We start from the raw sequence: 26,733 nt of genomic DNA, 5'->3' as shown, positions 1-26,733 counted from the left end.
AACAGAGGATGCAAGTAGGATTTTGAGTATTCATTTCTTCTTAGAAAGCTAAATAGAATTCAATCTTATTGAATGGTGGGTGGAATTCTGAGCTAAGATGCCAATATGTAGTAACTATGGTCCTCCACATTCCTTCCCAACAGCCAAATTCATATTCATTAAACCCTTTTCCCTTGTTGCTAAGCAGAGGATGCAAGAATACATTACAAATCATAAATATTAGCACAGTAGGATTTGCAAGTCAACCTGTCCTTTTATGAATGCAGTTGCAAAGTTCTAACCTTCTGTGCTCCACATTCTGTACAGGCTGGGAATACTTCCCCCAGGATAGACAATCAGCACCAGGGAAGGCAGTAAATGCTTGTAAATCATTGTCATTTTTTTCTATAACAAATGCCCTTGCTAGGGCCCTCACATTTACTGTTGCCTACACATATATGCAGATACACACATGAGTGAAGGTATATATTCACCCCACACACAAACATGCATAATCCACTCGGAAATACACAAAGCACAGATACAATGCAAAAGGGAGGATACAGTATGGTTTTCCAACATCTAAAATATAAATTCTTGCCACTTTCATTTTTAAGGTAAGATGTGGGCCTAAATGAGTCTTTAATTTTGTTTTGTTTTATCTTTATTTAGCATGCTTGGTCTAAGCAGAAATAACAGGATCCTGGCATTTTATGAATACTTTCTCCCCAGACTCTCCTGAGTCAGGACCTGTGGCTATCAGATTGTGTCAAAGCTTCATTTATCTCTTCCCTCCTGCTGCCTGCCTGCCTTTTGACCATTTCCCTGCTAATTAAGCCTGAGAGCAGGTGGAGAGAGAGAAGCTGTTAATCTCTATTTATTCCCTTTCACAGGTCAGGTTTAGAGGAGGGATAAATAAATATGGGAAAAGTAAGGTTGGGTGCTGTTTTAAGATTTTTACTGCTCTCTCTCTCTATCTGGATACACTGTGATTCAGGCGTCCTTAAAATACCAAATTACTAGTGTAACATTCTTAGTGATCGTTTATTTGATTGAATTCGCTTCAGTAATTCAGTTGATATCCTACTAAGAGCCAGGCCTTATGTTATATGTGAGAGAGAGAAGAGTGAACAAGACTTACCTGCTTGCTGCTATCATGGAGTTCAGATGAACTTGAAATAGACAACAAACAAGTAATTGAAAATGTGATCAATGACAGGAGAATAAGAGCAGGGCCTCAGGCATGAGGGCACATGCACATAAACTGAAAGACATTCACAGAGCAATGGGACTTGGGCTTTTTTCATCTTTTCTATATACTCCAGATTCTCAGGCGAAGGGAATGATGAAAAGATGTGACTGACTTAGATTAATGACTAAGCTAATAGCCTGCCCTTTTAAACAAGAAGCTGAGCTTTCTTACCTGCTGGTCAATCTCTCAGAAGGCTTTTTGAGAGCTCATTATAGATCAAGTTCATTCAATAAAATTCCCCCATCAGGCTCTTAAAGGGTCAAGTTTCTGGGTGCACTCCAATTAAAATAACTTCTGTCTTTGACAGAACCACGGGATAGTGCTTTAAGGACCCTTGGAAATATCACTTGGAAATAGGAATGATACAAATTAGGATTAGATATTTAAATGATATTTTTCTAAATTCAGATAGCTAGATAGAAACTCAGATCTTTTGACTCTAATATATGATGTGGTAATGAGTTATGCTCCTTCTGGTGAAGCTTCTAGAAATTTTTTTAGAAGATTTTATTTATTTATTTGTCAGAGAGAGAGAGAGAGTGAGCACAAGCCGGGGGAGTGACAGGCGGAGGGAAAAGCAGGCTTCCCGCTAAGCAGGGGAGCCTGATGTGGGTCTCAATCCCCTGGGATCACGACCTAAGCCGAAGGCAGATGCTTAACCGACTGAGCCACCCAGGTGTCCCACTTCTGGCAGTTTTATAACAAGCCTACAGAAGAGGCCAAGCATGTATATAATTTTTTGGATTTAGATTTCAAAACATTGATTTAAAACTACTATGCACCCTCAGAAAATAAATGAAAAATTAAAACTACCTATAATTCCTCATCTTCTCAGTCTGCTATCTGATGACCTAACTCAGGATTTGAAAATGGTATCATAGATTTTTTGTTGTCATTGTTATGTCCATATAATTTTAGGGACTTGAAAGTTAGTGCTTGATGAACCCAAAGAGGTTTCTAGTAATTACTACTTGGTTTTCTCAGGATTCCTGCATTTTCTTTTAAATCTTATGATGCAGAATTAGTGCATGCCAAATTGCCCATCTCTTAATTATAGAATATCCCTTTTGTTATTGTTGCAAGTGAAATAGTAAAATAATTTTGTTAATTTTAGGTAGACTCAGATTTAAATATTTTTTTTTTCAAAAGATTTGATCGATGCCTTATTTAGTGTTTCTTATCAGAATTATCTTATGGAAATTGTAGGAGTTATCAAACCGGTCCTTTCCTGCCAAAATTACTAAACCAGTTTTTTTTAACTTCTATTAACTTATTTTGTAAGGTGAGGATGATCTCTGAAAGAGGAGCTATTTTTAAGCCAGCCTAAGCATATTCCTTCCTTCCTCCCTCCTCCTAATTTGTGAGGTCAATGATATCCACCTCTTTGACTAATAGGAAATCCTATCTGTATGAAATCAGCTTATCTAAATATATTAGGAATGTCTAACAGTCCTGTTTCATGGAAATTAAATGAGTGACTAACTTTATGATGAGAAAAATCACAAGGTCATGGCCACTGTTGCTTTAAAACTAAATTAGCAAATCTTGAGAACAGTTTGCTTTTGCTCTTTCCATGGTAAGAGCTCAGTGGTCATCTTTCTCTTAGATTTTGACCTTCAGAGCATCTCCAAGGCCCAGGCTGTAAGAGTAATGGCAGATGATGGGATTGGGGGTGATTTGATAAAGTATTAAATAAGCAACAACCCTGTCTTATGACACTTGAAAATGGTTCCTCTAAAAAAACTTCTGAAAGTCTGTTAGGAACCAGAACTAGCATCCAACACTGGTGTTATACGCAAACAATGAATCATGGAACACTACATCAAAAACTAATGATGTAATGTATGGTGATTAACATAACATAGTAAAATAAAATTAAAAAAAGAAATAATCTTAGTACAATCATGTTTGGAGACATCCACATATTATGCTATTATATATTTTTTTATTACAAATGAATATTTCCAGCAGTTAAAATAGTGGTTGAGTGTCACATTAATTTAAAGAAAAATGATTTCATTATGGGGCATTTACTTTACTATCTATTGAGCAAATATTTCCATTTGGTGGCTCCTTACTCGGTTGTGAAGTTTGAAATCTGAGTTGTGAATGTTGTCAGGATAATCATCTGTGAGTGATAAACATAGCTTGGGCTTGTATTTGAGGGTTCTCTCGTTTCCCTTTCACATCTTCAAAGAAACCCTTTCAGCATTTGTATGCTCATGATATACCAAATCTTCCCTCATCAAAATCATATCATAAAATCTGATGAAGGCTTTCAGGAAAAAAAAATCTTGGTACAATTATGTCAGTACATTTATAAAATGGGCTTATTCTCAAAAGTTCCTTTTCTTTCATCTCAATACCTTCCTATATTTTGTGGACTGAAAGGATTTTCTATTGTTCAATGAACTTTAGGGATCTTTGGAGCAAATGGAAGAATGTTTGGTGGGAAGGTGGGGTGAGGAGCACAGCAATGGTCAGGAGGAGGGGGAGTCATCTAGAATTGTTTATTCTAAGGGAAAAAACCAACAATGTTGAATCCTTTGATTTTATGCTTTGAAGTTTTGTGAGTCATATAGTAATACCTAGACTAAGGAACCCACTCTTTCTGTGAGTGGTAGAATGTTTATGAGGAAGATTGCCAAGGCAAGAAAGTTTTCTCAGAAATTCTGCAATTCAATGTAAAAAGAAGTACATGATTAATGTAAACTTGAGATTCTCATAGCTTATTTGAGAAATAATCTCTGTAATGCAGAGCTTTTCTGTCTTTTTCAGTCAATATATAATTTTTTTAAAAAAAGAATATTTGTAAGATATCCTGAGGTTAGCCAATAAGGATGCTGGAGCCTGGGAGCCCCAATTATCCCAAGCTGTATACCCACACCTGTAGCCCATCTGCATGGCATGCACATGTAAACTCTCTGCGACTCACTGATGGGAAAGCTCTGCACAGTATCAACTTTTTACAAGTAGATTTCCATCCCTTCGATCTTTATTAAGTGACACCCCTTGCACTCAAAGGAAATCAATTTGATCCTCAGCTCTGTTTCTTTATTAGGGAGTGAATCTGATTTGTGCTAATGATAGAAATTAGTCTTCAAGTAAGTTTTTATTAAGTATCTTGCCATTTTGTGTCAATTACAGATCTGAGTAACACCAAGACATAAAATAGGTAAAATACACACAAGCTGAAAGGAAAAAGCATGCTCTTCAGTAAAATCTTTGGCAGATGCTGGTCCTCTAAGAAACAACCACATCAACCTCATCTTGTGAGAGAAATCTCTTTATGTCTTAAGCAGATGATAAGCTACCATAATAATAATAAAAAAGCACATGAGCCCACCTAATTATCTTCACTAAATCTGAACAACAAAACAGCCAATCCTCCAACCCTACTCCCACTGCTGCCCTCTTGCCTACACATACCACCATTCAAAGTTGTATCCACCTCTTCTTTTCTCCCCATATAACATGCAGAGAGAATTTTAAAAGTAGTGATTGAGCCATCTGATATCCTTTAATTGCAGCAGTTACACAACCTAGTTACAGATTACAGTAAACTTGGAAGCTTTTAGAATTTACCTTTATCCAGGTGCCATTAAATCATAGTCTCTGGTGTTGGGGAGATATCAAGATTCCCCCAAAGTAAAATAGTTTATAAATAATGAGGCAATGGATATGCTAAAATGCAATGTGTATTTGAATTCACAGAAGGTACTGATTACTGTTAGCTGAAGTTTTAAAGAACATGGTTAAGAAGAGTTGGTGCTTGGGCTAGAAGATGCGAAGGGTATTTTAGGTGGAGGCCTAAAAAGACAGCCTGATGGAAGGAAAAAGTAGGAACTATGCCTGAGACTCCAGATGAACTCAGATTGGTTGGGGAAAAGGATGAGACAAATCTGGATGATTTTAATACTCATTTGGGAAGCAATGGAATTGATATTATATAACTGGGTGAGCCAGTGTTGAAGATGCTTAATAGAAGCCTGAGGGCCCATCCTGGAATTAAAATGATTTTCATCAGAGAGGAAAGGAATGGGATTAGACAGCATAACATCCAGAGTCTTTGGTCAGTCTGCTTTCTGTAGCAAGGTTGATGACTTAGAGCTATCACTCTTCTCTCAATATATACTTTTCTTGTCTCTCATTACCTAATGTTTGCATATCCCTCATACCTAGTTTGTACGTGCAACTGTTGATATTCATTTGCATTTATGGATCATATTTCTGGGATTTTTCATTACAGAACCCCTAATGACAGTTCAAAAAATTTAAGTGGTTATGTTTGCAGTGGTAACCAGCTCTGCTCTAGTTACACAGACTTGGATAAATCACTCAATCCCTTCAGACTTGGTTTCTTCCTTTATGCAGAGATGAGATAAGACTAGGTATTTTCTAAAATAAAATACAGAACTAACATCGGAGCACCTGGGTGGCTCAGTCAGTTAACCATCTGACTCTTGATTTGGGCTCACGTCATGGTCTCAAGATTGTTGGATTGAGCCCTGCGTTGGGCTCCATGCTCAGCATGGAGATTGCTTGAGATTCTTTCTCTCCCTCTTCCTTTGCCCCTCCCCCTGCTCGCACACTCTATAAATAAATAAATAAATAAATAAATAAAACCTTAAAAAAAAAAAAAGAACTGACATCACATGCATTTCTGGTGACTACTCTCTGCCATACAAAGGGCAAGGTTTGTAACTAAAGATTGTTTCTTAGCCATCTGTCCCCACTAGGTTTGGGCACACTATTACTTAGATAGGAAAGTATATATCCTTCATTTTCTCTGATTAGTTCAAAGTAAAATAAATAATGTTTGACAAGAAAGAAAATACTGACCTTATTCATTTTTATTTCTTTGGACTGATCAATGAAGGTAGTTAAAAAAAAATCAGTAGGTTATTAACTATACTGGTGGAAATATTTAAGATCAGTAAGGGAAATCATCACACTCCATGTCACTCACACATAAAATTTACAGAGCAAGTAGTTATCCTTTTAAAGATTTTAATACATACTTAAAAATGGACAATTTATTATTACATAATTATATAACATTGATACTATTAGATATGTGGGTGTATATATTTTTCTTTTCAATAAAATAGTTTCATGCTTATAAAAGTCACCCTAAATCAACTTGGACAAAGAGAACAAACATACAGTAGAAATTAACCAAGTAGTAAATAGGATATAAGTAAGGAAAAATATTATAAAGCAGTTACATTGTTGACACAAAAGAAAAAAAAATACACTTTTCTATTATTTGAAGGCAATTCACAATCATTTCCAGGAATTCTGTGAGAATTTAAGGCCATTTGTTTTAAAGAAATGCTTTAATTTAGACACAACGTCACAAAACTGTAATTCTTGTAAAAACTGTACATGCAAAAACTCTTTACAAGTCATTGTGGACAGGCAGTTCAGTATGTAGGAGTAGGTTATCTCACAAATGTGTTGTGCACTAAGTCACGTGGTTGTGTATATTTCACTGGGAATTTCACAAAAAACTTCCAGCCTGTGCACCAGCATGGCAACATGGAAAGATGATAACAAGGAGTCCAAATCAAGAGAGCCAGTATCCCTTTGAATTAAAATATCTAGACAAGGTATAATGGAATAAAAAGTTTAAAACCTCTGCTACATTGTTCACAGTTAAATATTCTGGGTTTTAGTCTTTCTAAATAGCATTATAATATAAAGATGCTGCTTTGTACACGAAGTATTTTCTGTGCATTTTACAGTTCACAATGTTTGACTTTTTATTATTTCTACTGAGAATTACAGAACATAAACTGGCTGCAGTCTAAACTTAGAATCCAAGCTCCATGAAAAATGCATGTTCGTACAGAATACACATCTGCTAAGCTTAAACTCCCATACCTTGCAAACAACGCGGAGGAACTCAATACTAAGCAGATGCGGCCTCATAAGACAATTCACTTACTGAGAAATATGAAGAATCTCTCCCTTCCCTTATTTGCAATTGTATTTGTCCAGACAGTCATTCAAAGAGATATTGCTCTTGTGATTATAGCTATTGCAATTTAGAAGACAAAGGATTCAATATTCAAAACTCTTATTCTTAAGAACAGTTATAAAAGTATTGAAATTTAAAAAGTAGTAACATGTAAACATTGATACAGAGAGACTGCTCTCCTATACACACAGCAGTCGAGGACAATATTTGAGTTAAAAACAGTTTGTGCTTTTTCCCAACAATACATTGGAAATTAGCTGTTTCTGTCCCCCCCGCCCCCCCCCAAAAAGAAAGTTTCAGAGAAGACATCCATATTTTGCTTCAAGCATTTAAACAATTTTTCTGTTGCTCATGCAACAACCATATTTACAGTTTTGGTTTAGAAAGAGAATTAATTTTGGATCCAAGAAAGCATATTAACCAGTACTGCTGAAACCAAACTGAGAAAAGTATCTCATTCCCTGGTTCATGACAGAGCACCAGGAGCAAAGCGTTGACTCAGCAGTTCTAACTGATGTGTAGTTAACGGGAGCCGTTCGGAGCACAGTCAGATCTGAGTGTGTAACACATGTGTAGGTGGGGTGTAGGGCGGAGGCGCAGGGGACGGCTTGATGCCGCGGGCCCTCATGTAGGAGAGGAACTGCTCAGGGATCTCCGCGAGGACATCTTTGGCCAGTCTAGCCATGCTCAGTATGTGGTTTCCGCTTCTGTCAATATAATCCCGGAACGGCACAAACTAAACAGAGGTGAGAGAAAGTTATTTCAGAGACTTCAGCATGCTGTTTAATAGACACAAAAAGCAACACATGTAAACACTTAGTTGAGAATCAGAGAAGCCTGGAGGAATGGTTAGATGGATAATCATTACTATGCATTTTCAAGAGATTTGATTCATCATGAACAGCTAGGTACTACAGTGACCAAACCTTTCTATGGTGTATGCTTTATCTAAAAAGGGATGTAATTATTTTCTATGTTTTTTTCTCCCAATAACTCCTGTCTCCTGGTCCCGACAGGTCCATCATCTTGCTATAGGTGTTCAGTTTGAGTTCTATACCTCACCTGACTCCCAATAGGATAGAGCATTTACCTCGTCAGGGCTTGGTTTCCTACCAATGGAGTTAATACATGCCGAAATCAGCTTTCAATGCAGAAACAGTATCCAGTGGAGAGTAAAAAAAGAAAGTGTGTATTGTTGAAGAAGCCTAAACACATATGAAGTATTTTTAATTATTAGTAAAACATCAGATCACATGTCCCAGATACTTATTTTTTCAAATCTGTAATTTGGAATGGAAAAAAAAATAGTTCAGCGTAAGAGTTGGTATACTTCTTCTTGAAATATCATCATTCTTGTTTTTATATCATATAAAAATACTCTATCTTTACATAAGCAATTATGTGAGAGCCATTATCAGCTCAACATTAAATACTCTGGCAGTAAATTGCCTGATTCTATCTTCATTTACAATGGTTACTTAAGTTAATAAACATGTGCTGTTTGAGGGCATTAGTTCAATTTGCCTTCAGAGACATGATGATTCTTGAAGCGACTTGGAAATGTTTGGAACCATTAATGTTGTGAACCCAGTAATTTTAGGTCTTAGAGAAAAGGCACTGTGAAGACATTTGAGAATGATGAACAATTTCTAAGTGTAATATTTAACAGTTTGAGTTAAATCATTTTTCTCCTCTAGAGAGAGCGAGCACACTCCCACCTCCTACTATACCATAACTGTGTTAAATGGACTCTGAGAAAGAAACTGAGGGTTCTAGAGGGGAGGGGGGTGGGGGGCTGGGTTTGCCTGGTGATGGGTATTAAAGAGGGCACGTTCTGCATGGAGCACTGGGTGTTATATGCAAACAATGAATCATGGAACACTACAGCAAAAACTAATGATGTATTGTATGGTAATTAACATAATAAAATAAAATTAAAAAATTATTTTGAAAAGTTTACTTTTGATTTAAGTAGCTACTCAAGATGTGCTTTCAGAAAAAACTATTATGAGGAAACAGGCTGTAAAATGGTCAGATTGCTACAGGTAAACCAAATTAAAATTTTAAGAAATCAAGTAGCAAGTGTAATACTTTTTATGCAGTGAACATAGTCTCTTTTAAGGAAGAGTAGAAAATTACTCCTTTCTTTTTAAAATAAGACATACTGTGGGCAGAAGCAACCTATATGACTATAATTTTACCCTGTCTTGCTAACCAGGAGGAAAACTCAGCCCAGCTTTTAGAAAAGTGTTGTAGAAAGGTGACCAAGTTTTCTCTTACACCTGAAGGTAGCTAAGCCAGGGTAAGAAAAACTAGTAGAGCGAATATAATCTTCAACTGAGAAGAGAGCTAAGGGGAGGTGAACTTGTGTGAAGTCAAATTATTTAACTTTGGACAAGACTTGACATTCTTAACAAAAAAAATCAAAGAGGTGTAAAAAAGTTAGGGTTTATTTTTTTTCTCTAAAACTATAATTAGAAAAGTGAGAAAACAGGAATGAATAAGATTGAGGATTAATGAGAAAAAGATATCTAATTGCTATAGCTTACTTCATTCTTTTAAAAGGCATAGCATTTTATTTTTTTTATTTTATTATGTTATGTTAATCACCATACATTACATCATTAGTTTTTGATGTAGTGTTCCATGACTCATCGTTTGCGTATAACACCCAGTGCTCCGTTCAGTACGTGCCCTCTTTAATACCCATCACCAGGCTAACCCATCTCCCCACCACCCTCCCCTCTAGAACCCTCAGTTTGTTTCTCAAGAGTCCATAGTCTCTCATGGTTCCTCTCCCCCTCTGATTTCCCCCCCTTCATTTTTCCCTTCCAGGCATAGCATTTTAAAAATAAACACTGGGTATGCTTAGTATCCAGTAATTATCCCTTAAACTTTATTTTTAAGAGTTCAGTTTTTCAGAAATCTGTAGCTAATACATCCATTTGAGGGAAAGGATGGCACCTCTGGCAAGTAGTTGATCTCACCCATTGTATGTTTACCCCAACTTTGGTCTTATATTTTTCTTTGCCTCTTTACCTTTACTTCTACACCATGGACGTTAAACTCAATTCTCTTTTTACCCCCTATTCTCCCCAACCCTGGAATTAGACTGTCCAGGTTCAAAGGCTGGACAATCTTAGACAAATGATTTTCTACTCTTTGTTTCCGTCTCCCCTTCTGAAAATGAGGATGATAATAATACCTGCTTTATTAGGTTGCTAATATTAAGTAGGTTAACATGTAAAGTACTTAAAATAGTGATCAACTCATAATATCTACTATACATGGTAGTTGTTGTAATCATCACTACTATTACTATTCATCAACTTATATGTGTATATTAAATATAAATATAAAACTATATTCTTAATAGTTTTCTATTTACATTCACATCAAACATTAAATACAAGGAATATCCTTCTCCATTTAGCTTTATCAGATTTAAGTACAATATCTGTGTTGTCTTCTAAGTAATTCCTGGCCTTTTTGTTATTTTAAAACACGCACTGCTTCATCTTTCCAGCAAATGCTAGGAGATGTGCTAATTTTTTTTATTGAAGTAAATTAAAATTCATCTTTAAGAATGTTGTGATGCTCTGGGATGTCAAAACTTAGATTCACAACCACCCTTCTCATAATACATGCAGATCTACTCATATTTAAAAGATGTTCATAAATAATGGGTAAGAAAGAAATCTTAGTTTTCAGCCGAAGAAGAAAGTATGTATCACATTTAACTTAGGCTTGTTCAGTGGGGCCATGGATTCTGCCTGCCCCCTTGAATATTGGGGACCTTGCCCCCAGGGTGAGAATCACTGCCACAGAGAGTTCCTGTTATCAACAGCAATACACCTCATCCCACCTGTGTGCTGGGAGTAGACAAAAAATGTTGAGAACTTTCTACTCACTAACCAAAATTATCTAAACCGTTCCCACAGGGACATTCAGCTCTTCAGTCACGTCACAAGCTACTCTCCTAAGCGAGAGATGAAAATGACAAGTGACTCTTCATTTCCTTTACCTCTTCTTCAGGTCAAATCTTACAGTTGTCAGGACAAAATATGCCCTCTGTAACACTATTGCTCATATCCTTCTACAATCAGTTTCCCACTCATCTTCTCAGGCCACTCTGATTATTGCCTTTTTTTTTTATCATTCATTTCTGATCACCATACCTAGGGACCTCCTGTTCAAAATAATGCTCACACATTTGTGGATGAGTGTTGTTCATTGACTATCCCCACAAATTAACTTGGACCCTTAAAATGTTCAGTCTAGGGGGATTTCAGTTTTAACTTTGCACGAATTTATCACATTCATCTAGAGAATATCAATAAATGTATTCTGTTCTGTAGAAATATACTATATCCTTGATACTCTACAGATTTTTTTTTTCCAGCATCCATCCTGTACAAGGAAAATGTTCCACATGACTGTTCTAACGGTTGGCTTTACCTATTTGTGAAAACAAGTTTTGAATCAGTTTGGGCAAATGGACTTTTAGTTGCTATTCTGCTCAATTTTACTTCATTGTTCCTACTGTGCAGAGCTCCATTAGTGATTTTCAAGTCTAAACCTTCAAGGTTATTATTCTCCTTTTAATGGAAAATATGATTTGAATATAATTTTTAAGGAAATGATAGGCCAACCAACACCTGCATGCAGCCAGAAGAAATGACATTACATTATACACAATGGCCAATTCATAGCATAAACAAATAGGAAGCCTTTACATATATTGATTTAAGAAAATAACTCTTTTAAATTTTAGAGTAACAACCATAGGATCTCATCTTGCTTACTATTTGTACTATAGTCATGAGATTCAATCTTGAGGCAATGAATATAATCACACATAAGTCTGACTACAGTGTCCCATGTCAAGGTACAGCTACTATGAAATACTGACATAAAAATGAATTTGCACTGGACTATGCCAAGAGACCATCTAAAAATAATAACTAATATTGGCACTAATGCATTTATCGAGCAACTGGTAGGTAACAGGCCTTCTGCTAAAAGATTTATACAGTATCTTATCATTTCCTTAAAAAGATTATACAGTATCTCATTAAATTTTTATAAGCATGTTACCCATATTTTGAATTTACAGAAGAGGAAACTGAAACTTGGAGAGTTCAATTAACTTAGATCAGATGCTTATCAGTATCTATCATTATTTGAACCTAAATTGATCTAACCCTGAGACATGAACCACTACAGTAATATGAAAGGGGAAATAGATCCTAATAATCTTCACTAGACTTTTATGAGAGTAGGTGTGTTATAACAGAAAGAACACAGGTTTGGGAATCAGAACTCTGTTGGAAATTTGGATCTACCAATTTATGACTTAAACGATTTTGCACAAGTTGCTACCTGGGCCCCAGTTTCCTTATGCATAAGTTACTAAAAAGCAAAAAGTGACCAGTATTTTTAGGAAGATATAAAGTGGTATGTGAATAAACTCAAAGATGGGAAATTAGTTCAGGTGTGCAGAGAGGGCTTTGTGCAAGGCTATATAATGAGAACTTTCAAAATGTAGGATTTTAATCAGCACAGAAGAGTATTCAGGTGAAATAATAAGAGGAAATAAAAACAAGAACAATGGAAATGTGTGATGCAAAGATAGTTGGTAGTCCTATCTGTCTAGACAAAGTGCGTGTGTGTGTGTTCAGCTAAAGAGGAAGATTGAGGTAAAGTCATGGAGACTCATATATATGCTATGTTTAGGTTTTAGAATCAAAGTTATACATAATTTTGTTAAGAATTTTAGAATCATGGGCTCCTGGGTGGCTCAGTTGGTTAAGCGACTGCCTTCGGCTCAGGTCATGATCCTGGAGTCCCGGGATCGAGTCCCGCATCGGACTCCCTGCTAGGCGGGGAGTCTGCTTCTCCCTCTGACCCTCCCCCCTCTCATGTGCTTTCTCTCTCTCATTCTCTCTCTCTCAAATAAATAAATAAAATCTTTAAAAAAAAAAGAATTTTAGAATCAGACATTTTAAGGTTAAATCTTCACTCTACTTCTTATTAGCTACATGACTATGGACGCTAAGAATTAAACCTCATTTCTTTCTTTCTTTTTTTTTTGTAAAATGTAGTAATCAAAGTACCTACATAAGGTCAATTAAGGATTGAGTGAAGTGATACTAGAGCTCTTAGCCTGCCTAGCATACAAACGGAGTTAATAAATGACTCAATATTATTATTATATGAAGAAGTTGGAAGCCACTTAAGGTTTGACACAATAATGAGAACTCCATCCACTACCCTCAACTTTCTGCTAAATCTAAGCTACCTTTGGCTTTTGTTATTATTTGTGGCCTTAGGCTTTTGTTTGCCCACTTAAAAAATTTGGATTCCATTTGCAGTGCATTAACCTGATTTGCTTCAACATATAAGAAATTGGAAGTAATGAAAAGGTAAGAGAGCTTAAATGGACCCTATTTTCTGATAATATTTTAACCAGCAGTATTTACAGCATCAACTGTGATGGCTTAGATATTTTCTGATGATGGAGATTGACAGTTTTATCCTTGGTGTGCTCTTGTGACCCCATTATTCTAAATATTCAAGAATATTTCTATTCTTGAAAATAACTCATTTAAAAAACATTTTACTGGATGGTGAAACCTGGAAAACTGTGATGGTAGGATATTTTTATTTTTTATTTCTTTTAGAGGGGGGAGGGGCAGAGGGAGAGAGAGCATCCTAAGCAAGCTCCACACCCAGTGCAGAGCCCAAAGCGGGGCTTGGTCTCACAACCCTGAGACCATGACCTGAGCTGAAATCAAGAGTCAGATGCTTAACCAACTGAAGCCACCCAGGCACCCATCTGTGATGGCGGAATGTTTTTAAAATCTTACTTGAGGTGAGAGAGAATGCTAATTCTTCTTCAACACAATGTGATATGTAAATGGTTATCTTGCTTACTATTGTTAAAAGACCAATCAACATTTAGGAACTTCTCCATGAAATCAGAAAAGGGTCTATCAAATCCCCTTAAGTAAATATAGGCATGTAAGTCAAGATGTCACAGTCATTCAGGAGGCTACTAATTTTCTGGAGACATTTTAATTTCTTATTCAGTATCTGTAAGATCCAACAACTCTTCAGTTCAACTTTATGTGGTAGAATCCCTTGAGTATTTAGTTATATCCCCAGGGGTCTTCAGGATCTTTGGGGATCCCAGTGTTACTGTAAGGTGGGAGACTGGTCTTAAGGACTCTGACTTTCAAGGAGAAGAAACATGATTATATGAATATATACCTTATACTGATACGTAATATTTTCATGTTTACTTCCTCTGAGACTCACAACATCATGAAAAGAGAAGATAAAAGAATTTAAAGTCTAGAGATAATGAAATGAAGGCTCAGAGATTTACTGACTTGTTCAAGATCAGAGTGGCAATATTATAATTTCATAGATCTGGATCCAATCTCAATATTCTGCCCAATGTAGTACATCTGTTGAGAGACTAACTACTTTCACAATCAAGGACATTTTTATTTTATAAATGCTAATAGGCATGACTGTTGCTTGTCACTAACATAACAGATCATTCCTCTTAAAGGAAACCTTAACCATGTGGGCAATCTTAACTACCCTTTACAGAAGAAATAGTAACACGTTTCCCTTAAGCATCATCATGATTCCATGAGATATGAGCATGCCTTTACTGATTTTGTAAAAATGCATTACAATAGCAACATAACACATTCCCAAGAACTTCATACTTCCCTTCAGTAATTTGATTTTTTGGAAACTGTGAATCAGACATTATGAAGAGCTTTTAGATAAAGTGTAATTACTTAGACCTATAATTATGCTAATAAGGTTAAGGTGAATAATCATGTGTCTAATTATGAAAACAAAACACCATGGGATACTTAAATAAATGACCACATCATCCTGTTCCTTTTCTGAGCTGCTTTTAACCTAATCATTCATGTGTGTGCTTTTTACTCTACCAAGAATGTTAGGTTAAGAAGTTTAAATCATATTTAATTATCTTTTAAAAAAAACCATTATACAGATGTTTCTATTTTAAAATTTATTTTTCCTGCCTGATAAAGAACAATACTTTTTAAAATCTTTATCAATATTAATCTTTATACTAACAAATTTACAGATTATTTTATATTTCTCCCTCAAAGTATTTTAATCAATTTTTGTTGTCTTTTACTGAGTTCTATTTCAGAAATGTATTTTATCTACATGATCTTTCTTAATCTTTACAACAATGCCAGAACACTGAAATTTAGAAAGCTCATTCAAGTTATCACGGTGAATAATTTGGGATTTGAATTAAATTCTGCAGGATTCCGAATTCTGTGGGATTCTCTTAATGACTGTTCTTTGGGTGAATGTATAGGTTGTTATTAAGGCAATAATACTGAAGTCCATTGTTTGCTCCTTCAAAACTTTCATAACGTGTGCTGAGACCTTTGCTTTCCATTTTAAAAAGGTACACCTCACAGCTGCTTTTCCCTTGTAAAACCTAAAGATATGGAAACTCTAATAAGTAGCCATTTAGTTGAATTAACTACTTGCTTTCAATGATAAATTTGAACTATATTGATTGGCTGCCTCCCTTCTATTCACTCCCAGAATAGTAGGCTTTAGTTATGTATTTTTCTTGATTTTAACAAGTGTAAATCATATATACAACATAAATTATTATGTGATATTTTATATTATATATATTATTATATGATTATATATCATATATCATCTCTAAATAATTAATATAAAGTATATATATAATTTATATTTTTATATAAATTTCTATATTTATATATAATTTTAAGATCTACTTCTCCACTTTTCTAACCATAATCTAGGGAGAAATATAATAATATCTAGTTTTGGTTTGTTACCACAAAATTTATTTACATTGAAATATAATCAGGTGTCTTAAAATACATTTAGTCTTTGTTGAGGACTAAACATAGCATCATTAAAAAGTCTCTCATGTTTCTAGCTTCTAATTTTACCGAAGATCTCAATGATACTTTCTGGTAATATTAAAGTAGGAAAAGACATTTATTAACATTTCTATTTTATATATAGTGAACCTGAAATACAAGAGAGTCACTGGGTACTTATTCTAGGGCCTACTTGCCATGCATCTCATAGAGAATCAACCGACTAAATTAAGCAGAACCTGAAAGTCCTGCTTTCAGTGTAATTTGTTTATTTACAAATCAGAGCTGACAGGTTCCTCACAATGAACTAAATAATTAATTTCCATTAAATTTCTTACCTGTACAATATCCCTTTCCGCATATTTTCCCCTGGAGGAAACTCTTACATCATCTCCATCCAATTCAACCATCGCTTGAAAATAAAATAAGACCATTTATCCAGTGCATTTCCACCATGTACTTAAACAATGTAGGCGATAGGAAATCAAGATGTCTGAAGTGGCAATGCATCCTGTGTCAAGGCAGGAAGCTTGTTGATCCTTTCATCTCCTCAGTCATTCTGCCATGAAACTTAAATTTTACAACTGAAGAAAGCTAGCCAAGACCCCATGTGACCCTTTGCAAGATGGATGAGCCAGTGTAGTATGGGTATAGCTCCCCATCCTAGAGGTTCTCAATTCTGGGTCATATGCTTACATGACTGATCGGGCAAGTGATGCTAATCCATTAAACTCTTGTCTTCTCATTTAAGAAACTTGGCTCTAATCACAGAATTTCCAAACAATTTGAACTTTATTCTCACTGAAACTACAACAAAGCTATGTATCCATATTGCCCGACTTCTACTTTATTAATGGATTTTAAGACAAAGAGGGATTTGCTCTGCCCTACATTGATTGGATAAAGTATGGCTTTCTGAAGTGTGATTTTTTTTGTGTGTGTGTGGTTTAAGAAATAATTTCAACATTAGATAGATCAGCTGGTATTTGTGAATGCTGTGATATAAATGGACAGCTGGTAATAAAGTAATGTTATGCTGCAATTAAGAACATTTCCAGAGTTTATTAAGTTTTCAGTGAGAATTCTCTAAATAATTAATTATATGAGGAATGCTAATTTGTGTTTAAAGTATAATTCTATTACTTATAACTCATTTTGTATGCACATGACATTCACCAGACTCCAGAGGGCCATTTGCAATTATAATGTTTGCCTCTTCACCCTCCAAAAACTACTGCTCAGTCAGAATATAATCCTCACCTTTTCATTATTTTCTTCAGTGCTTAGATAATGCATCTGGGTTAAAAACATTGTTTTAAATTTTACTTTTCTACACATGTTCATGAGCCAATGTCTGGGCTGAAACAAGTGGTCATAAATGATAGAGCCACCACTCCATAATTTGCTTAGACATACAATATATGTCATAATTTAATAAATGTGTATATTATCAATAATAAGGAAATTAACTTATTTAAAACACAAAAGATCTACAAATGAGCAAAGGGAAAAAGAGAGAGAGACAAAGCAAGAAACAGACTGTTAATTAAGAGAACAATCTGATGGTTACCAGAAGAGAGGTGGGTGGAGGGGAAGGGGGAACTAGGTGATGGGGATTAAGGAGTGCACCTGTCGAGATGAGCGCCAGGTGTAATACGGAAGTGTTGAATCACTATATTATACACCTGAAACTAGTATTACACTGTATCTAAACTAACTGGAATTAAGAAGAAGAGGATGAAGAGGAAGAAGAGGAAGAGGAGGAACAAGAAGAAGGAGGAAGAGAAGGAGAAGAAGAAAATTACAAAAGAGCTATTTTTCTTCCATACTTATTAGGAATGTAAATAGGAGAAGTCATTATGCTCAAATACTTTCAATAGTTAATTCCTTCCTTTGGTTTAGTTTTGCTTTCAAAATTTTCATACGACTTTGAGACATAAATGTACTGTGACAGCGAAAAGCCAGCAATTGCAGGAAGTTCTCCTTTACTCTCTAACAGAACACAAGAATTTGATGATAATCTGGATCTCACCTTCCACAATCCCCTACAATTTCCATCGGTCTTTGTGAATGTTTCATTCCAATTAAGGAAAATGACAGTTACTCAGGCAATAATGTATTAGAATGTGATCCTATAAAATATTGCCCACTTTTCAGCATGTCCTTGGGGTTAAAAAGCTGCAGGGAGCAAGAATCTGAGGCTACGCTTTTGAGAGCAAGGAGAAAAGACATAATGTGGAAATGGTGGAAGGGTCCTGTTGACCCTTCGGGTTTTCATCTGCTCCACAAGGAGCCTGAGACTGTAAGTCCCAGTTCTCCACAAGTACTTCTTGGAAAAAAAAAAAAACATTTATTAGAGAGAGAATTGCACTTCTTTCTAGCTGTGGGAGACATAATGAGATTAGAACTCTTTCTATTTCTCCCCTTCTACTAACTCAGATCAAAGCAGGTAGCCCAATGCTGCTTTAATCTGACTTTTTGCCTTTTAAGGATAAAGAAATCCTGCCTTGAGAAACCTTTACTCTCAATGAAAGTGCTTTATAGAGGAGTGAAAAATCACTGGGGGGAATTACACAGAGAGTTTTAAATTGTTCTTATTAAAATACAGAAACGAGACATTTGAATACTCATTAATATAATAGTTTATTCCAAATTCCTCTACCTTCAAAGAACAGATGACAAGTCTGCTTTTCTTGCCCATGCAAACAATCTTTCTTGTTGAAAGTTTACAGATGTTGGATTTAGGTGGTTAACTGATAAAATGTGCAAGTTTTATCTCAGTCTTTCCTTATGTCGGTTTCTATGTGTGATATATAAACTTACTCTACAGTAGATTTGGAAGTGCCAACAGAAAGGCTCTTCTTGACAGGACAGCACAAGCTGAATGTAAGTCACAGATTTTCTATAAGAAACATGAGTATTCTGTCCTTTTCTTATTAGCCATGGAGAGTAGAGAGGTATTTTGAGAGAAGAGAAAGAAAAATACTTTAAAGAAGCATCTGTGTTTCCTAGTGGAACAGTCTACTTGTCTAGTACTGTTCTGGAAGAGTTTCCATCCTATTAAAACTTTTACCATGGTGAAAGCTGAAGGCAGGTGTCGCAGGACCCTAATTCCCTGTCCCCATGTTTGCCAGAGGAAAGTGTCACCCTAATTCCTAGGAAGGAATTCTACTGGGAAGGCAACTTCCCTCTTTGTCTACAATCTTCACTCTCTTTTCCACGCGGAAAGATGACTGACTGATTCATGGGATTACTAAAATGAGAAGAAGGGACTGACTTTGAAATCCCTCTCACTAGGAGCAGCCTATCCTCAGTTTGAATGTAATTTCTCCCTGTGCCGTGATTAATAGGCCAGGCTCTGCCCTTGTAGAGAGGAGGCCTGGCGATAAGACTGAAGTCATTTAACCTTGGTGGAAAAAGAGTGACAAGTCTGATTCTGTGCAGAGGTTAACCCAAATTTTCAAATGCTGTATTGTTAGTAATAAAAAGTTTATATTGTGGTCTCTGAGTGAATCCTACATTTTTTTTTTTTTTCAGTTTGGGAAGTCAGAGAGGAAAATGATGAATTATCATATCTTAAAACCCTAATAAATAATTCATTGGGAACCAAAGAAATGAAGAAAATAAATAGCTGTGGCAGTTGGATGAGGGTAGTGCCTGCTGCTTTGAATAGAAATATATGAGCAGAAATAGACACCAGGATGGGTCAGTGGCTCTGTGTTCACACATGATGTGTTCAGGCTCTTGAGGAACGAGTGACTGAGGTTAGGTCATACACCTAACCACAGACTTCCAGGATTCGGGGAGACCTGACCTGGGATCTACCCAATGAAAGGTGCGTCCTTGAGGCAAAAGCAAATTAATAACCGAAGGAGAAGGCATGAGTTAGTTTACCCTAGCCATCAGTGAAGTTCGTGAATCACAGTCTATCACTGATTAATGCAGATGATCAAGTGCACAAAGCATTAACAAGAAAGATCTCTTAGTTTTCCTGACTCCAGAGAGGATGTCTCAAATTCATGCCTGAAGTACAATGCAAACAGATGTGAATATTCAGAGGCCGAAAAAATACTAGCAGAAGCAGCAGCAGAGGTAAATGACTTTTGCTTTAGACACTGGAAGATTCTAATGATGCAAAGCATGACCAACCAAGCATGGAACTGAAGGAGAGAATTTCGAGGGTCAGCAATATAACAACTTTGCATGTGGTGCTTTCTTGGAGATTGGCAGATCTATACTATCCTTACAGAAGAGGCTCTGGTGGTTCAATGAGAATCATCCCAGTGATGATCGTAATATAATTAACCATGTACATGCCTAAATTAACCTGTAATGTACCAGCGGTTGTTCCATATATTCTAAAATTATTCTCATTTCCAAAGTCCCAAGCTAAATAAACTGTCATTGTTAATGTCAAAACACCTGAAGCAGGTGAATGCTAGGTGATCATGCAGTCGCCACAGAGTTCTCCTGAAAGGAATTCACCAGATGACTAGGAACAGATTATCCTTAAAGAATTTACCCAGATCACTAGTTATACAACCACCTGTCACTTAACTGGCATTTGAACAAGGCCTAAGCCCAAACTCAGAACTACCCAGTCACTCAATTTAGCATAATTTTATAAAATGTCATTAAATCTCAGATGGTCAGTTCCATTTTCATTTTACTTTGCTCTTTCATATGACAGAACTTATATATTTATAAAGCTAGTATCTATCAACTAGCCAGTGTCTGAAAACCCATTAAAGTAGCATATTATGCTTGTGCTAACATCTCTCTTCACAACCTAATGGTTTATTAATTTAGGGTTTAACCTCAAAGGTTTTTAGTGAACCCAGAGTGTATTTTGCCTTGGGAACAACAACTCAATTTATCACTCTGCCAGTCATAAAAAATATTATTTTGAGATGCAAACCATCTCTAATGAAATAGAAAGCTACATGTTGAATTAATCTATACCAGAGAGATAATGCCCTAGTCAGAAGACAATCTTTTCATTTGCTCAACTTAATAGACTTCATCATGAGAAATCTGTATTTATGTCTATATGTACATGGACATTATATGCAGATCCACATTCATATTCACATTCTTATATACAAGAAAGAGTGATAGGAATCTTAGAGCATAATGAATCAGAGTAAATAAACCCCCAAGGAATACTACGGAACTTTTATTACTCACCATCAAATTCTGCTGGTCCAACACCTACTATAATTATCGACATTGGAAGTTTTGAAGCCTTCAAAGAGAATACACAAGTAGTTCACAATTAAGAGACTGAGTTCTTAAGAAAAGAATTGAGGTTTAAGAAGAAAATAATATACTGCTTTGATATTTTTTCAAGATGTTCACTAAAATAGGTTTGAACATATTTAAAATTAACACGGAATAATATGTTCGATTCTACTCATTCTTTTTGAACTCTGTACACATGCTTATTCAGTGGGACGTTCTTCAGGAATGACCGGCCTTGGACAATATAAAAAATAAAAAAGTATTGCTCATCTGCTTTCACTTGCTATTCTCAGCCAACATCTCCCTAAGCTGACTTTGGGTATCTTTGGTCACTTTATTCATGTTCTTGCTCCTCTCAAAAATCTTTCAGTTGCTAAATGGGGAAAAAAGTTACTATAGTTGTCAAACAGTAGTACCCTCCTCTATCTCATTGACACCCAATGGTTGGAAAAGCGATTTTCACAGTAAATGAGTGAATACAAATAATAATTACAGAAAGTTATTAGAATAATTAATTTATGTATTAAATATCCATGAGATTGTGAGGGATACTGAATATTTGATGTAAAAGCATGTTTTCCCATCATAGGTATCACTTACACTATGTAATCATTTTAAATAATTTAATGTTCAGAATGTGAGATCTGGCAACAGAGAGATGAAAAGCTGACATGACCACATCTGCAGCTATGAAGTTCATCAAATTATGAATCATTATTCCTCAGTACATCATGTCCTGTTAGTTTAAGCCTAAATTATTAAGTTCCTATTTTCAAGTGCACACTAATGCCACTGACCAGAACATAAAGAAAATCAAGATGAATTCAACCCGTGTGTCTAGTTAAAAAATAACAAATAAATGTGTAAGCCTTTAGCTCTACTGCTTTTTATGTATGCTTTTTCTAAGTATATGTCTATAATTTTTTCCCCACGTGTAACTTTTTTCCCTCCACCAAATAGCTAAGTATATTTTCCCTATTATGAGATATGATAAGCAATTCATTCATGCAACCCATTTTTACTAAATGCCAACTTTATGCCAAACATTGCTAAACTTGGAATAGCAAGATAAGATATAATTCTATAGATTACAGTCTAGTAAACATAGATTTTATAGATTATAGTCTTATAAAGAAGACAATCAAATAATCATAAAAATAAATAACTAGGAATTATGACAAGAAGAATAGTTTGTGAATCAAGTCCAGTCTCTTCCAGTTCTATAGAAATAAGAATGTCAGTACAGTTCTCTTGTAACTGAAATGTGAATATTAAGAAATACTCTGTACAAATTGTAAGATTGTGTACAAGGACATCCAACTAGTAGTGATAAATTCACTCATGCACATGAAGGTGATGCTATCATCTTATTTATTTTTATTTTTTGGGGGGGAAATAATTTTGTTACACCTCAGTTATCGACATCTCTCAGGTTAGTCCTTAAGGATTGATGGTACATTTGCATTTGAGTTGTCTGGATAAGGTTAAGAATGCAATCAGCTGCAAAGGCATGGGCATTTTGTTTCACTATTAAGTCAACTAAAGTAAACTCTGCTTATTCAACCTAAATAGCACCATGCTGTCACTTAGCCAGCCCAAAACTGAATGACCCCTACTCACATTGACTATGGACTCCTTGGTTTGAGCCATATCCGAGATAACACCATCTGTCACAATCAGGAGCACAAAATACTGGGAACCGTCTTTTACAGAAGAGGCATATCTAAAGCAATGAAAAGATAAAGAATGCCACAGAAAATAAAACAGTTCCTCTTATGTGATGGTTGCTAAATATAATTGCAACTGTCAACAAACCTTTAATCTCAAGAAAATATTTAAGCATATGTTAGGAGTCTATATTATGCAAGCTCTCAAATAATATATTTTTCTGAAATAGCACACTAGAATAACAGCAACCTTGCCACATGCCAGCACACAGACATGCCTACCTGCCTTAGAAATTCATTCACTAATACTAGGTGAGCTGGATGCAGATATGTTTAACCCAAAAGAATGGATATAGCTTGCTGAAAGAGATATCCTGGCTAAGCAACGTTATGTGTATGATCTTCAGTAAATTACTTAAGCTAACTAAACTTTATTTCCTTGCCTTCAAGGTCAAGATCACATGCCTCTGTATTGTTAATAAAGAAATTGCATGCATGCTACTCAATCTATAATACAGTTTTAAGAATGGCAGGAATAATCATAAGTATTTTTTGTTTTGAAATAGACATAGGTGATGGTTGCACAACATTGTGAATGTGCTGAATGTCACTGAACTAACCTTCAACATGGTTACTTTTTTGTTATGTGAATTTCACCTGAATAAAAAAAATGCAATAGAAGAAACACTTTTGACATATCCATAGTTCAAGTTCTTAATATTTGTTAAATTGATGAAAGATGGGAAAAAGGATACCAAACAAAGACAAAAATTAGGTATATAATAAGAACATAACCTAGCACTTGAAGTTTATCAGAGTTCTCACCAAATAATAGTAATTTACAGGAGAATTTTATGAATGTTATATTTTATTATATCTCTTTTTTTCTATTGTGTTCTACATTCTGAGTATCTAGATTATATTCTCAACAATAATAACTTCTATGACTTTTCATATATAATTAGCATGCAGATCATATCTAGTAATAAGCAAGCATAATGGTACTCTTAGGAGATAGTATACAAGAAGACTTTGGTCTACTTCTGTAAAATCACTGAGTATTTATGTATCATAGAATCATAGAAAAATAGCATCACAGAAAAACTGGGTTCAAGAACATGTCCATTGATTACCAATAAAACTCCTTCATAACCTGAAGTACTTGGGGGATCAAGTTAACAGATCAGGGACAGACCAAGAGCATAGTATGTCAAGGCAAAACTTATTTCTTAGAGAGCAGAATTAACCACATCGACAAGAAAAATATGTACAGCTTTGTCATACTAGAGAAACTAATAATTGCTCATGTAGCTAACAAAATGATAATTGTATAGACTGATCAAGAGAATACAGTTTAAGTGCCATGTTCACACCCTATAAAGACTGCATTGAACTGGTTCCACAAAGTACAGCCAAAAATACTCTCACAATATTCAACAACTTCAACATTAAGGAATTTATAAGTTTGATGGTAACACAATCAATGAAAAACAATCCCAACCAGATCTGAGACTATTCTTCTATCTTATGATTAACTTTTTTTCTTAATAAAAGAACTCAGATAATCTCCCTCAGGTATTCATTTTTAATTTTAAGTACCCATATTTTTTAAAAAGCATTTCTTACTATGCTTCAGAAATAAAGGGTTTTATATTTCATGTGATTAATGGGAAGCTATAAATAGTAGTGAGAAAAGCTTCTATGAGTTCAAGAGTGTGGCTTTTCTGCTTTTCTTACCAAATGATGCTCTTAAAATGGCAAATTTTTACCAGATTTAAAAACAATACAGGAAGTTAAACATTATTCATTTTTATAAGTATCATTCAAGTGGCTAAACTGTCTGATTTTTGGGGGGTGGGGGTATTTACTTTTATTTCTTTTTCAACACTTCTGATCATCCATAAAGAAAGTCTCAGTTGTTAGTATATTATTCCCAGCTTTATTGAGGTATAATTGATACACATAAAAACTATATAATTAAGGTATACACTTTGATGAGTTCGGACGTATGTATAAATTCATGTTACCATTAAAACAAGGTAATAAATATACCACTTTCAAATTTTGTGTCCCTTTGCATGTGTGCACATGGGAAAAATACAATTAACATGAAATCTACCCTCTTAACAAATTTTTAAGTGTACAATATTTTATTGTTACCCATGGGCATATCTTGGTTGTTGTGAATAATGCTGCAGACATCTCTTTGAGATCCTGATTTCAATTTTTTTTTTGGATGAATACTCAGAAATGGGATTTCTGGTAGCTCTGTATTTATTTTTTGAGGAATCTCTATGCTGTTTTTCATGGTGGCTGCACCAATTTAAAATTCCCACCAACCATGCACAAGGGTTCCAATTTCTTCACACCCTTGCCAACACTTATCTTTTTGACTTTTTGGTAATAGCCATGCTAACAAGTGTGAAGTGAAAATGATAGTTCTTTGTGGTTTTGATTTGCATTTCCCTGATGATTAGCAATGTTGAGCATTTTGTATATACCTGTTGGCCATTTGTATGCCTTCACTGAACAAATGTCTGTGCCACTCCTTTGCCCATTTTAAAAATCAGATTAGTTGTATTTTTGCTATTGAGTTGTAGGAGTTCCCTATATATTTTGGAAATTAACCCCTTATCAAATATATAGTTTGCAAATATTTTCTCACACTCCACAGGTTGCCTTTTCATTTTGTTGGTTTCTTTTGCTGTGTAGAAACTTTTTAGTTTGATGCAGTTCCACTTGTCTATTTTTGCTTTTGCTGCTTGTGATTTTGGTGTCATACCCAAGAAATCACTGCCAAGACCAATGTCAAGGTTTTCTCTATGTTTTTTTTTTTTAAAGATTTCATTTATTCATGAGAGACAGAGAGAGAGAGAGAGGCAGAGGGAGAAGCAGGCTCCCAAGGAGCAGGGAGCCCGATGTGGGACTCGATCCCAGGACGCTGGGATCATGACCTGAGCCGAAGGCAGACGCTTAACCATCTGAGCCACCCAGGCGCCCTTCTCTATGTTTTATTCTAGGAGCTTTATCGTTTTGGGTCTTGTGTTTAATGAGTTTTGAGTTAACTTTTGTGAATGGCAATATAAGGATCCAATCTCATTCTTTTTCATGCATATATCCAGTCCTCCCAACACCATTTATTAAAGAGGCTATCCTTTCCCTATTGTGTCTACTTCGCACCCTTGTCAAAGATCAGTTGGCCATATACCTGCAGGTTTCTGTCTGGGCCTCTCTATTCTGTTCCATTGGTATATAAGCTTATATTTTACATCAGTGCCTTGCTGTTTTAATTACTGCACCTTTGCAGTATATCTTAAAATCAGACACTGTGATGCCTCCAGCTTTATTCTTTCTCAAGATTGCTTCAGTTATTCAAGGTCCAAGAAATATCATTAAGATTTTGATATGGATTGCAGTGAATCTGTAGAACACTTTGGGTAGTATGGACATTTAAACAACATTAATTTTTCCAATCCATAAACATGGAATGTCTTTCCATCTGTCTGTGTTTTAATTTCTTTCACTGATGTTTCATAGTTTTCACTATAAAAGCCTTTCACTTCTTTGCTTAAGTTTATTCCTAAGTGTTTTGTTTTATTTTTTGGTGCTATTGTAAGCGGGATTATTTTCTTAATTTTCTTTTCAGATAGTTTGCTGTTAGTTTATAGAATGCAATGT

The 26,733-nt window shown here is 35.3% G+C and overlaps 1 protein-coding gene across 4 annotated transcripts in view; it reads right to left on the bottom strand.

Annotated features, from left to right (window-relative positions):
• Nucleotides 1-6,720: 6,720 nt before the first annotated feature.
• CPNE8 (copine 8) overlaps nucleotides 6,721-26,733 on the bottom strand; it is a 224,172-nt gene continuing 204,159 nt past the window's right edge. For 3 of the 4 annotated variants that reach the window (XM_035027913.1, XM_035027914.1, XM_035027915.1), the window contains 4 exons: nucleotides 23,009-23,111; nucleotides 21,335-21,392; nucleotides 16,486-16,559; nucleotides 6,721-7,950 (listed from right to left, as the gene is read on the bottom strand). In XM_035027913.1, the coding sequence (XP_034883804.1) occupies nucleotides 7,762-7,950; nucleotides 16,486-16,559; nucleotides 21,335-21,392; nucleotides 23,009-23,111 (424 nt within the window). In that variant the 3' untranslated portion in view covers nucleotides 6,721-7,761. The remainder of the gene's footprint in view (nucleotides 7,951-16,485; nucleotides 16,560-21,334; nucleotides 21,393-23,008; nucleotides 23,112-26,733) is intronic. The other variant, XM_035027916.1, reaches the window with a different exon arrangement.

Source organism: Mirounga leonina, unplaced genomic scaffold (genome assembly GCF_011800145.1).
Source record: "Mirounga leonina isolate KUSES-001 unplaced genomic scaffold, KU_Mleo_1.0 Mir_201, whole genome shotgun sequence".
In the NCBI taxonomy this organism is placed as follows: Eukaryota; Metazoa; Chordata; class Mammalia; order Carnivora; family Phocidae; genus Mirounga; species Mirounga leonina.
Note: the sequence above shows the minus strand (reverse complement) of the source record. Positions and strands in the feature narration are given on the sequence as shown.